The following is a 14121-nucleotide window of genomic DNA, read 5'->3' as shown; positions in this document are numbered from 1 at the left end:
TGGTTACTGTAGCCTTGTAGTATAGTTTGAAGTCAGGTAGCGTGATGTGTCCAGTTTGTTCTTTCAGCTTAGGATTGACTTGGCGATGCGGGCTCTTTTTTGGTTCCATATGAACTTTAAAGTAGTTTTTTCCAATTCTGTGAAGAAAGTCATTGGTAGCTTGATGGGGATGGCATTGAATCTATAAATTACCTTGGGCAGTATGGCCATTTTCACGATATTGATTCTTCCAACCCATGAGCATGTAATGTTCTTCCATTTGTTTGTATCCTCTTTTATTTCATTGAGCAGTGGTTTGTAGTTCTCCTTGAGAGGTCCTTCACATCCCTTGTAAGTTGGATTCCTAGGTATTTTATTCTCTTTGAAGCAATTGTGAATGGGAGTTCACTCATGATTTGGCTCTCTGTTTGTCTGTGATTGGTGTACAAGAATGCTTGTGATTTTTGTACGTTGATTTTGTATCCTGAGACTTTGCTGAAGTTGCTTATCAGCTTAAGGAGATTTTGGGCTGAGACAATGGGGTTTTCTAGATATACAATCATGTCATCTGCAAACAGGGACAATTTGACTTCCTCTTTTCCTAGTTGAATACCCTTTATTTCCTTCTCCTGCCTGATTGCCCTGGCCAGAACTTCCATCACTATGTTGAATAGGAGTGGTGAGAGAGGGCATCCCTGTCTTGTGCCAGTTTTCAAAGGGAATGCTTCCAGTTTTTGCCCATTCAGTATGATATTGGCTGTGGGTTTGTCATAGATAGCTCTTATTATTTTGAGATATGTCCCATCAATATCTAATTTATTGAGAGTTTTTAGCATGAAGCGTTGTTGAATTTTGTCAAAGGCCTTTTCTGCATCTATTGAGATAATCATGTGGTTTTTGTCTTTGGTTCTGTTTATATGCTGGATTACATTTATTGATTTGTGTATGTTGAACCAGCCTTGCATCCCAGGGATGAAGCCCACTCGATCATGGTGGATAAGCTTTTTGATGTGCTGCTGGATTCGGTTTGCCAGTATTTTATTGAGGATTTTTGCATCAATGCTCATCAAGGATATTGGTCTGAAATTCTCTTTTTTGGTTGTGTCTCTGCCAGGCTTTGGTATCAGGACGATGCTGGCCTCATAAAATGTGTTAGGGAGGATTCCCTCTTTTTCTATCAATTGGAATAGTTTCAGAAGGAATGGTACCAGTTCCTCCTTGTACCTCTGGTAGAATTTGGCTGTGAATCCATCAGGTCCTGGACTCTTTTTGGTTGGTAAGCTATTGATTATTGCCACAATTTCAGAGCCTGTGATTGGTCTATTCAGAGATTCAACTTCTTCCTGATTTAGTCTTGGGAGGGTGTATTTGTCGAGGAATTTATCCATTTCTTCTAGATTTTCTGGTTTATTTGCGTAGAGGTGTTTGTAGTATTCTGTGATGGTAGATTGTATTTCTGTGGGATCGGTGGTGATATCCCCTTTTTCATTTTTTATTGCATCTATTTGATTCTTCTCTCTTTTCTTCTTTATTAGTCTTGCTAGCGGTCTATCAATTTTGTTGATCTTTTCAAAAAACCAGCTCCTGGATTCATTAATTTTTTGAAGGGTTTGTTGTGTCTCTATTTCCTTCAGTTCTGCTCTGATTTTAGTTATTTCTAGCCTTCTGCTAGCTTTTGAATGTGTTTGCTCTTGCTTTTCTAGTTCTTTTAATTGTGATGTTAGGGTGTCAATTTTGGATCTTTCCTGCTTTCTCTTGTGGGCATTTAGTGCTATAAATTTCCCTCTACACACTGCTTTGAATGTGTCCCAGAGATTCTGGTATGTTTTGTCTTTGTTCTCGTTGGTTTCAAAGAACATCTTTATTTCTGCCTTCATTTCATTATGTACCCAGTAGTCATTCAGGAGCAGGTTGTTCAGTTTCCATGTAGTTGAGCGGTTTTGAGTGAGTTTCTTAATCCTGAGTTCTAGTTTGATTGCACTGTGGTCTGAGAGACAGTTTGTTATGATTTCTGTTCTTTTACATTTGCTGAGGAGAGCTTTACTTCCAACTATGTGGTCAATTTTGGAATAGGTGTGGTGTGGTGCTGAAAAAAATGTATATTCTGTTGACTTGGGGTGGAGAGTTCTGTAGATGTCTATTAGGTCCACTTTGTGCAGAGCTGAGTTCAATTCCTGGATATCCTTGTTAACTTTCTGTCTCATTGATCTGTCTAATGTTGACAGTGGGGTGTTAAAATCTCCCATTATTTTGTGTGGGAGTTTAAGTCCCTTTGTAGGTCACTCAGGACTTGCTTTATGAATCTGGGTGCTCCTGTGTTGGGTGCATATATATTTAGGATAGTTAGCTCTTCTTGTTGAATTGATCCCTTTACCATTATGTAATGGCCTTCTTTGTCTCTTTTGATCTTTGTTGGTTTAAAGTCTATTTTATCAGAGACTAGGATTGCAACCCTGCCTTTTTTTTGTTTTCCATTTGCTTGATAGATCTTCCTCCATCCCTTTATTTTGAGTCTATGTGTGTCTCTGCACGTGAGATGGGTTTCCTGAATACAGCACACTGATGGGTCTTGGCTCCTTATCCAATTTGCCAGCCTGTATCTTTTAATTGGAGCATTTAGCCCATTTACATTTAAAGTTAATATTGTTATGTGTGAATTTGGTCCTGTCATTATGATGTTAGCTGGTTATTTTGCTCGTTAGTTGATACAGTTTCTTCCTAGCCTCGATGGTCTTTACAATTTAGCATGTTTTTGCAGTGGCTGGTACTGGTTGTTCCTTTCCACGTTTAGTGCTTCCTTCAGGAGCTCTTTTAGGGCAGGCCTGGTAGTGACAAAATCACTCAGCATTTGCTTGTCTGTAAAGTATTTTATTTTTCCTTCACTTATGAAGCTTAGTTTGGCTGGATATGAAATTCTGGGTTGAAAATTCTTTTCTTTAAGAATGTTGAATATCGGCCCCCACTCTCTTCTGGCTTGTAGAGTTTCTGCTGAGAGATCAGCTGTTAGTCTGATGGGCTTCCCTTTGTGGGTAACCCGACCTTTCTCTCTGGCCGCCCTTAACATTTTTTCCTTCGTTTCAACTTTAGTGAATCTGAAAATTATGTGTCTTGGAGTTGCTCTTCTCAAGGAGTATCTTTGTGGAGTTCTCTGTATTTCCTGAATATGAATGTTGGCCTGCCTTGCTAGATTTGGGAAGTTCTCCTGGGTAATATCTTACAGAGTGTTTTCCAACTTGGTTCCATTCTCCCCGTCACTTTCAGGTACACCAATCAGACGTAGGTTTGGTCTTTTCACATAGTCCCATATTTCTTGGAGGCTTTGTTCATTTCTTTTTATTCTTTTTTCTCTAAACTTCCCTTCTCGCTTCATTTCATTCATTTCATCTTCCGTCACTGATACCCTTTCTTCCAGTTGATTGCGTCGGCTACCGAGGCTTCTGCAATCTTCGCGTAGTTCTCGAAACTTGGCTTTCAGCTCCATCAGCTCCTTTAAGCCCTTCTCTGCATTGGTTATTCTAGTTATCCATTCGTCTAATTTTTTTTTTCAAAGTTTTTAACTTCTTTGTCATTGTTTTGAATTTCCTCCCGTAGCTCAGAGTAGTTTGATCGTCTGAAGCCTTCTTCTCTCAACTCGTCAAAGTCATTCTCCATCCAGCTTTGTTCCGTTGCTGGTGAGGAACTGCTTTCCTTTGGAGAAGGAGAGGTGCTCTGCTTTTTAGAGTTTCCAGTTTTTCTGCTCTGTTTTTCCCCCATCTTTGTGGTTTTATCTACTTTTGATCTTTGTTGATGGTGATGTACAGATGGGTTTTTGGTGTGGATGTCCTTTCTGTTTGTTAGTTTTCCTTCTACCAGACAGGACCCTCAGCTGCAGGTCTGTTGGAGTTTGCTAGAGGTCCACTCCAGAGCCTGTTTGGCTGGGTGTCGGCAGCGGTGGCTGCAGAACAGCGGATTTTCATGAGACCACAAATTCAGCTGTCTGATCATTCCTCTAGAAGTTTTGTCTCATAGGAGTACCTGGCCCAGTGAGGTGTCAGTCTGTCCCTACTGGGGGGTGCCTCCCAGTTAGGCTGCTCGGGGGTCAGGGACCCACTTTAGGAGGCAGTCTGCCCGTTCTCAGATCTCCAGCTGCGTGCTGGGAGAACCACTACTCTCTTCAAAGCTGTCAGACAGGGACATTTAAGTCTGTAGAGGTTCCTCCTGACTTTTTGTTTGTCTGTGCCCTGCCCCCAGAGGTGGAGCCTACAGAGGCAGGCAGGCCTCCTTGAGCTGTGGTGGGCTCCACCCAGTTCGAGCTTCCTGGCTGTGTTGTTTACCTAAGCAAGCCTGAGCAATGGCGGGTGCCCCTCCCCCAGCCTGGCTGTCACCTTGCAGTTTGATCTCAGACTGCTGTGCTAGCAATCAGCAAGACTCCGTTGGCATAGGACCCTCCAAGCCAGGTGCGGGACACAATCTCCTGGTGTGCCGTTTTCCAAGCCCGTTGGAAAAGCACAGTATTAGGGTGGGAGTGACCCAATTTTCCAGGTGCTGTCTGTTACCCCTTTCTTTGACTAGGAAAGGGAACTCCCTGACCCCTTGCGCTTCCCAAGTGAGGCAATGCCTTGCCCTGCTTCGGCTCATGCACAGTGCGCTGCACTGACTGTCCTGCACCCGCTGTTTGGCACTCCCTAGTGAGATGAACCCAGTACCTCAAATAGAAATGCAGAAATCACCCGTCTTCTGTGTCACTCACGCTGGGAGCTGTAGACCGGAGCTGTTCCTATTCGGCCATCTTGCTTCGTTAAACTTTCTTCCTTTCATTTTTTCCTTGGAGAATCTGATGACTGTCTGTCTTGGTAATGATCTTCTTGTGTAATATTTCACAGGGTTTCTCTTCATTTCCTGAATTTGAATGTTGGCCTCTCTACCAAGGTTGGGGAAATTTTCATGGATGGTATCCTGAAATGTGTTTTCCAAGTTGCTTGCTTTCTCTTTGTCTCTTTCAGTGATGCTGATAAGTCATAGATTTGGTCTCTTTAAATAATCCCATATTTCTCAGACATTTTGTTCATTTTTCTTCATTACTTTTTCTTCATATTTGTCTGAGTTATTCTGGAGGACTGGTCTTCATGCTCTGAGATTCTTCAGCTGGTCAATTCTGTTAATAACTTGCAGTTGTATTCTGAAATTCTTGAGTTTTTCAGCTCTAGCATCTCAATTTAGTTATTTCTTAAAATGGTCATTTCATCTTTCATCTGCTGTATCCTTTTGTTGTATTCTGAAATTCTTGAGTTTTTCAGCTCTAGCATCTCAATTTAGTTATTTCTTAAAATGGTCATTTCATCTTTCATCTGCTGTATCCTTTTATTGTATTCTTTAGAATTTTTGGATTGGGTTTTAACTTTCTCCTGAATCTCGATGATCTTCATTTCTGTCCATATTCTGATTCTATTTCTGTCATTTCAGCTATTTCAGACTGGTTAAGAACCATTGCTGGGGAACTAGTGCAGTCATTTGGAGGTAAGAAGACTCTCTGGCTTTTTGAGTTGCCAGAGTCCTTGCGCTGGTTCTTTTTCATCTTTGTGGGCTGATTTTCCTACAGTCTTTGAAGTTGCTATCTTTCAGATGTTTTTGGTTTTTGTTTGCTTTTATTTTCTTTGGTGGTGTTGGGTGTTTGGTTATGGTATAAGGTGGGTTTGGTCAACTGGCTTCATTTCTGGAATATTTTAGGGGGCAAATGCTCAGCCCAACACTCCTGAGCTGTGTGCTTTAACTCTGGTGGGCTCATTTTGGGTCCCCCGCTTTCTTCTCTGGCTCCTCAAGGTTAGGAACCTGTTGTCCTGATGGGCAGTGACAGCCAAAGAGCTTCACTGGGTGGTGGATGTGAGATCTGTGCTCATTTGTACATGCCAGAAGCAGCAGCAGTGTGATGAGATGCATGCTCATCAGCTGGAGTGGGGCACTGGTGGGCCAGGGGCTTCCAGCCTCCGTGCAGGCTTTTGCAGGTGGCAGTAATAGTGGATGCGGTGGGGCACTGGTGGGTGTGGGGCTGGTGGTCTCCATGTGTGCATTCACACTGGAGGCAATGGCAGCATAGGGCAGGGAGTGGGGCTACTGATCTTCATTTGTGTACTGGTACTAACAGTGGGGGTACAGCTGGGTGAATGGAGGCAGGTTGCTCTCATGCTGGCAACAGTGGCACAGTGGGTTGTAGATACATTCCAGCAGGGAAGGGTAGGCAAGGTCTGCTGGCACACACACACTGGCAAAATGATATGGGGGTGGCCTTGGATGAGCGCATGCCAGCAAAGCGGTACAAAGGATGCTGCAGTGGTGGGAGGGTGCAGGTGGGCTGACGTGCCTTGGCAGAGGCCACTGTGCTGGAGCTATTTGATTGTCAGGCACAGTCAGCCAGCACAGGAGCTATTATGCATGTCCCTGGGAGACATCCCAGTTGGGCATCTGCGGCTGCACTGCAAGCAGGAGACGCCAGCATACAGGGATCACTCAGGTCAGACTGGCCCTTCTCTGTTCAGGTCTGACAGTTTGCCTAAGGCTAAAGTTTCCTAGGGGAGCATGGGACACCTTGGGGATGGGTATCCCTGGTCATGCTTCACTGCGGACATTGCTGCACCAAACCCTCTGGGCTCCACACTGGCTGGAGCCCTGCCCCTACCACCTTTCTAAGCAACTGTGCCTTCTAGCTTAAGTTTCTGTGGGGGTCGTGTGGTCTCCTGCTGCCAGGATTCTATAAGTCCATGGTGAGAGTATGTCGTTCCTTCCCTGCTCAACTCACCACTACCCCAGGGGTCACCGAGGGCCAGGAACTGATGTATGGTAGCCCCTGCACGGTTTCCAGCTTCCTCCCCCTTAAGCCCAGCATCTGTGTCCTCCCTCTAGCCATTCTCAATACCTTCCTTCTGAAGATCTGTTTAGAGTGTGCCAGTCTTCCTGATGTCCTGGTCCCTCGATGGCAGATGTTCCTTCTGGCTGTGTCTGTTCAGCTATCTTGCCTGGAGGATCCTGTTTATTTTGATCTTTGGCTTCTGCATTAGAAATATTTCTCAATTTTCTGATCACTTTTGCCTTTCTCTTCATTATTAAAAGTGGGAAACATCAAAGCTGCCTGGAAGTTCTGAGCTCATGCATAAAGCTTATTGACTTCAAGCTTCAATGTGGGGGAACTGGGCGAACTGTTTCTTGGGAATGATGAATCAGTGCTGTCTTTAGACCTATGGGAGAGGTGCTTCAGCTTTAGATGTCCCAGATATGTCCCATTTCTGGCTTTGCTCTGCTTCATGGGATGATATGTCAAAAGTGCTAAGGAAAAGGGCTCATCTAGGGATTTCTCTACCCTTTTCTAGACTGGGCTTTGGATTCTTAGAATTCCTGCCCCAACAGCTCCAGACCTGCTTCTAGGATCTGCGTAGGCCTCTTCTTCTGGTCTAGTCTCACAGGAGTCATGTAGGGTGGGCATAGGACTAAGGAAGGCCCTTTGGGGCAGCAGTTTACATGGGCTTTGGAGAAAGCTTGGGGGTGTGGTCTGTAATATCTGTATACATACGCACAAGGTCTTTCATGTTTTGAACATCCATGGAGTGGAAAGAGAAGGAGGTCTGACTATGGACCACAAGCACTGTGTTTTGTTCTGATATTCCTTAGAGTACAAGAATTATGAGTTTCAGCATCTCATTTAGGTAACTACAAAGGAATATTTATCAGGATAGGAAGATAGAACATATTTCATTTAACAGTTTTGGGAATTCACATTAAACTTATAAATATATAGAAATATGGAATGCAGGTCTTTATGTTCTTGCCTTGAGCCTTAGAAATGTTGGTAGTGGGCCTGTTCTCATGTTAATATATTTCCTCATGGTTTTGTCAGATTCCATTGAGATGAGTTTTCCAGTGTTTTTCCAAGAAAGTAAGGTTCCGGCTGCCAGCTTTTGGGGAATTCAGTGTGGGAAGAAAGCTGGGGATCACTGCAGTCTTCAGATGATCAATTAATCTTCATTTTTTGTTAAGTAACTGCACCTTTCCACAATGGGTGGTGGATATCTGGTGATCTAACATCCATTGCTTTTATCTTAACCACCTCCTTTAACCTCGCTTCTGAGGCACCTGGTACTGCCAGTTTGCAAGCCTTTTGAGGGTTTTGCAGTACAAATTGTTTTGGTTCATGTCTATCCCCACTAGTGGTTTAGGATTTGACTCTCTAAGGGCTCTGAGTCAGTTACCAATTTTTCATCTGCTTCATCTGTTATTTTCTCCTTATTTTTGTTCGTTTCTTTTAAAAATCTATTTACTGTAGGTTAGTAGTATTTCTGGTGAGAGATTAATATGTGCATTAAATCTGCCATCTTATTCTAGAACACAGCTTGTTCTTTTCACTTAGTTAGAACTTGTGAATTCCATTTGATCCCTGCAATAAAAGTTCCATTATGAAGGTTGAGTATTGACTCATGCTTCCTGGACTTAAAGTCTCTGCTACCAAAATAAGATGAATTGTTGGGCTCAGGGATAGTGACACTAGTGCTCAGGTGGTGAGTGCTCTCAGTACTCCTGAGTAAAATAGAGGAAATGTCAAGGAAGCTTGGCAGTTGGTTAACAATAGTGTAGAAGGAAGATGGTAATTTTTGAAAAGTTTCTGCTTTCTCTTCGCCATGTAAAGGCCCAAATGGAAGTGTCAGATTACAATATTTTTCTACTACAGTTGTTTTTTTACATGGCAGAAAGAGTAGAAGTTAGTTTTTAGAAAACTGGAATATAACTTATGAAACTACTGCTAGCTAATCCTTGTAGTACTACGTTAAATTAAAAGATAGATGATTGGGTACGTCTATTTTCTGGCTACAGATGCTCAAAAGATAGTGAAAAGAGTAAGGGAGAATAAAAATTGATGTTTTGATAATTTGTTTTTAAATATAGTGTTGTATTGAATCTTCACAAAATCCTATATGACATCTATTCTAAACACCATAGGCTTTAAACCAAGGCTCAGAAGAATGGACTAAGTAGCTAAGTTGAGTAATTTGCAAGACCAAAGCAATACTGGGATTTGAACCCAGCTGTGGATGACTGCAGATCCTTTCTACTGAATATTGCTACCTTCTTGGAATAGATTTGACAGTTGTTGGTAATCATGCTATAAAATTGTGGTAGAGAACGCCCTTTTTTTCTTTCTTTTTTCCTCACAATTAACAGCTAAGTATTGTTCAATCAAAAGCAGTTACTCTTACTTTGCTCCTTGAAGAACAGGCAAAGTTGTTGATTTTATACCCATATTAGAGATGAATGACACGTGTTTGAAAACTTCTTTTTAGCTATTCCTCTTGATTTCATATCTTGAGGAATTCATATCTTGAGGAATTCATATCTCTAATTGTAGTTTGAAATGTCTGCTACCAAGTACATTGAATATATGCTTGGACCAGACTAACTCCAAACACTGATAATAGAAGGAAATCAGAGGTGTTGATGGGATTCCTGCATATCTATAAAATATATCTCCTAACTTAGGCAAATGGATAAACATTGATTAAAATCTATTTTCTATTTTTGCACATTTAATATTAAAAGGAAATATCATTAAGCAAGATTCCAATGTGGATGCTCATGTTAATGATAGCTATATTCCACTTCCAGATTTATTATCTATGTCAAAATTCCAACTTTTTCTCATCATTCCTCAAATATTAGAAATTCTATTCTGCTATTATCTTGGTGGATCAACTTATTTCAGTCTTTATAGTAGGTCTAGCTGAAGATGATTAATCACTATTTTTAAGAGATCTCCTTATTGAATTTCCCTTCCATTTTCTGCAAAGATGCATGATTGCCATGCTGAAAACTTTTTGATGCTTCTGTTTATCTTTTAAATGAAGGAGAAATATTCTTTTAGAATGATTATTACTTCCCCAAAGATATGACACTTACGAGTGCTCCTTATCCTCTACTGACTGCCTCTTGCTTACCTTGCTTCTTGTCTACCCTGGACAGGTGACTTGCACCTGAAAGACAGACTTTCTCTTTTGCATCCAAACAGTCGTTAAGCCCATCTTCCTCCCTCTTTTTATACTCATTTATTGAATATCTACCATTTCTTTACTAGGCATTGGGAAGTGAAGGTAAACAATCCACACTCACTCACAGGCTTCCATAGTTCCACAAAATCATGGATGCCTTAAAGATTTATGTATGCAGGACTTTAGAAACATAAAGGGATGGGGTGGTAGGATCGATTAGGTCTCCCTAGCAGAAACCAAACTAGGAGGTAACATTGAGATACAAACTCTATTTCTTTTTCTCTAGACCACCTTTGCTCCTCTAGCTAAAACATCAAATGAGGCTTCATCTTCTTCAGAGTGCCTAAAATCTACCCCTCCGCCAAGGCAAGAATTAGCCCCTCTTTCCTATAGTTTTCAAATGACAAAGTTCATACGTTTAATATGGCCTATGTTATACTTATCATTTTTTTGTTTACATATATGCCTTCTCTACTACTTGGAGATTCTTCAAGGTTTTTTATGCATTTTAAATGTATCTTCTTCTGTGTATTGAATTTTTAAGGCCCTAGTACTTTGTATTTTCAGACACATTTATTGATGATGGCTTTAAATATACATTCAATGAGTGAATGATTGTAAAAAATTCTTAGAGAATACCACTGTCTTATCATTTGCTTGCGACTTTCCAGTTGGTTAATTCAAAATTTTGAAGGTTTTATGTTAAATCATGGATTTAATAGTGTAACTGTACTTTTAAAATGAGAAATTTGTAGATTTTTTTTTTTAAGTTTTGGAAACAAGACTATTTTTCAGTATTTCAGGACTCTTGTGATTCTATCTGAAGTAGGTTCTGTATACTAAAGCCGCTGTGTGTGTTTGACACTACCTAAGTAGGATATTTTATAAGGTGCATAACTTAGTCTTGTCTTATTTTCTGAGGTCCCGCTGTTACCACTCTTACATTGGCCATCCTTAAAATTAGTTGGATTTTTAAGCTTTGCCTCTTCTAGAAGCTGTTTTTTGTTCTTTTCTTTCTAACATTTTATGCCTTTAGTTCTGATGTTGGCCACCAGGTAGCAACAGTGCTTTGAGTAGCTCAAGTCTCATAAATAGGAAACTGTTGTAGACAGACAAAAAGATGAAGTTCTCTGCATTCAGGAAGGAAAGGAGTAAATGTCCAGAATCCTCAATTTTTAATTCCTCCCTGGCACTGCATCCTCATGTTGTCTATTGCAAATACAAGCATAAATCTATGCATAAGCATAAAAAATGCAAGCATAATTATCAACTGGCCACGAGCAGCCTCCCTGTTCTGCCAATCCATCGTTACTGTGACAATGCACTTCATCTCAGGGCCAGTGAAATACAATGAGATGAGGGGCAGGTGGCAAGGGGCAACATGGATCATGCTAGGAAAGTGTGTGACAACTGCAAACAAGAAGAGACTGAAATAATAAAAAAGGTATAGAGAGAAAGTACTTCTTTCTTTTTATGGACATATCTAAAAAACCCATAATGTTTATGAGATTGTTTTTTAACCATGAGAAACACATTTATGCTGATATAGAAAAATCAAATATGTTATTTTAGATTTTTCTTCTTCCTTCACCCTTAGCGATACCTCTGGGTATTCTAGTTGTGCGTGGAGACTGTGATTTGGAGACTTGCCGTATGTACATAGACCGCCTACAGGAGGTGAGTTTATTTAGCCAATTTTTTGTTCTCCTCAACTTTCCATTTTTGTAAACAATTACCAGCTATATATATTTGCTTCTGAAATGATGCATTTGGAGAGGAAATGGAAATGTGGTGGCTTTGTCCTTGAAGCATACGCTGTATGTCACCCTCTCCCACCGTCTCTGTTGTTCACTCCTCAGATGGTTGAAATGGGAAAGCATTGACTGGGTTAACTACAGGGTGCTGTTGCCCTGGTGTGTTCCATAACTATAGCTTGGAACTTGTCATCTTACCAGACACATACCTGTATATTTGAGATGTTCAGAATTTCAACAGGGACTGATAAATAATGAAAGAAAACAGTGATATGTAATGTTTTGTGTCTGACACTTATGTCAGAGACAGCTAGATTTTGTAAACAAAAAAATAAATAACACTTCTACGGGAAAGAAAAATCCTCTACATTTCATAGGAATTTGTCAGAACACAAAAGAATAATCGATTTTTTTTTCTCAATCTGGTATTGCTTTAGAGAAACAGAAAAGAAGTGACCCCGTATATGGCACTCCCATAAATGCGAACTGCACCAGCAAAGCCAGGAGACCCAAACTCATCATTACAATTGTTGTTGGTTGTTTTTGCAAAAATTTGAGGGGGAGTCTTAACCATCTCCATTCCACAAATTGCAAAAAGCATAAATGACGATTTCTTTATCATTTTTTTGATGAAAGATGTATATTAGAGTCAGTTTTTTTGGGTGTGGCCTAGACGTTTGTATTTTTAAAGCTGTTGGGTGGTCTGATACCCCTTGATAAGCAACTCTGTCCCAGACAACATGTTATACATAGGTAAATATTGTAAATAAAGTAGATACATACTGTTTAAAATCCCTCTGAGTTGTAACCACTTAGCCCTGAATATTTGATTCTGTTTCTCTTGGTAGAAATAAATTCAGGTGGGAGGCACATAGTGATGTGAAAAATTACTGATTTTGAGAAATAGAAGACAAATATTGAATGCTGATATGGATGAGAGAAAGACGGTCAACAAATTTTACACTTACGGCTTCATTAAGCTATTTTGACTGAGGATAGCTGCTTAAACAAGTTAAAATATATGAATTTTTAGTGACTCAAGTCCAATTCTGTTAATATGTTCCCAAACTTCTAGTATCTCATTTCCCAAAATAATGTTTGTATTTTGATGCAGAATCTCACTCCAGAAACCTGTAATGAAAAAAATGAATCATAATTGGTACCAAACCTTTTTACCTTTTTTTAAAATTAACACATGTAGAGCTTTGTTAACAAGACTTCACAGTAGAATAATGTTAATACATGATTGATGAATTGACGTTGTTAAAAACCAACTTAACTAACTTAATAGCATGCTTATTGCACCAATATTCAACTAAAAGCAGGATTTTTAAAAAAAGAGGCAACTCAACAGATAAAGAGGAAAAGTTTTTAAAACTAATGGAAAGTAATATGATGAAACCCTGTGGGAAACAGATGTAAGGACAAAGGTACCCAGGATTGCTGACATCTGTAAATAGAATCACTACACTCATTAGCAAGGAAGCCTAGGAGGCATGACAATGGTGACAAGTTCGTTATAAAACTTTATGAAAGGAGTCAGGCTTTCACAATGTGCCAGTAAAACCTCATTAATTTCAACCCTGTTAATTTGCACTTTGTGATAGTGTGGAGGCGGTTGGTGATTTTCTCTTTGTAGTCTATTAAAACCCCTATTTGCTAAGCGACTTATCAATATAAACAGTTACCATGACAGTACGTATCTGGTCTAAGGTAAAGAAAAGCTTTCCAAGTGTTTAAAGGGATTTCCAAAACCTTCTTCCCAAGCCAAAAGTTTATATGCACATTAAATATAATCCCCATTTATTAGAACAAAATTGCCTGTCTTTTACTTCTGGTCTCCTATATAGGAGATTGAAATAATAATATATCACTTACCTCTAAACGCTATGTAGGACTTATAGGCTTCAACAGCTTAATGACCTTCTCTCAGTCCAACTTGGTTTGCTTTTATTATTTCTGGCATTACCTTCTTTATTTAACCTTTATGAATTTGGGTGTGTTAGATACTTTCCAGATGAGCATAGTAATATTAAATTGGGAGTTCAGCTGAGATTGAGTTGTGGGGCAGCTTGTTCAAACTAATTTTAAGGTATGGATTTTTTTTTTTCATTTTCTCATTAGGACCTACAGTCAGTTTCTTCTGGCTCCCAGAGAGTTCATTACCAGGTAACAAATAATTGACTCTCCTTGTTTCTTACCTTCCGGCCAAATGAAGTCCATCTTTCAATTAATGTCTCATTTTGATTTAGAGTTCACATCTTCCCTAGGGATAGAGTTCATTCTAAGAACCTAGTGAAAATGGTATTCTGATTCTTTTGCATTTTCCTGATTTTGGACCACCCTAGTCTAGCACAAATTTAGACTGTGGATTTTCTCCTAGA

At 40.0% G+C, this 14121-nt stretch overlaps 1 protein-coding gene across 3 annotated transcripts in view; it reads left to right on the top strand.

The window, feature by feature from the left end:
- Positions 1-14121, top strand: part of DGKI (diacylglycerol kinase iota) — a 475885-nt gene that overhangs the window by 363331 nt on the left and 98433 nt on the right. For all 3 annotated transcript variants that reach the window (XM_032761874.2, XM_058427069.1, XM_058427074.1), the window contains 2 exons: positions 11581-11660; positions 13862-13906. In XM_032761874.2, coding sequence (XP_032617765.1) covers positions 11581-11660; positions 13862-13906 — 125 coding nt within the window. The remainder of the gene's footprint in view (positions 1-11580; positions 11661-13861; positions 13907-14121) is intronic.

This window comes from Hylobates moloch, unplaced genomic scaffold (assembly GCF_009828535.3).
Source record: "Hylobates moloch isolate HMO894 unplaced genomic scaffold, HMol_V3 SCAFFOLD_1, whole genome shotgun sequence".
NCBI classification, from domain to species: domain Eukaryota; kingdom Metazoa; phylum Chordata; class Mammalia; order Primates; family Hylobatidae; genus Hylobates; species Hylobates moloch.
The sequence above is the reverse complement of the archived record's forward strand: the minus strand, read 5'-3'. Positions and strand labels throughout refer to the sequence as shown.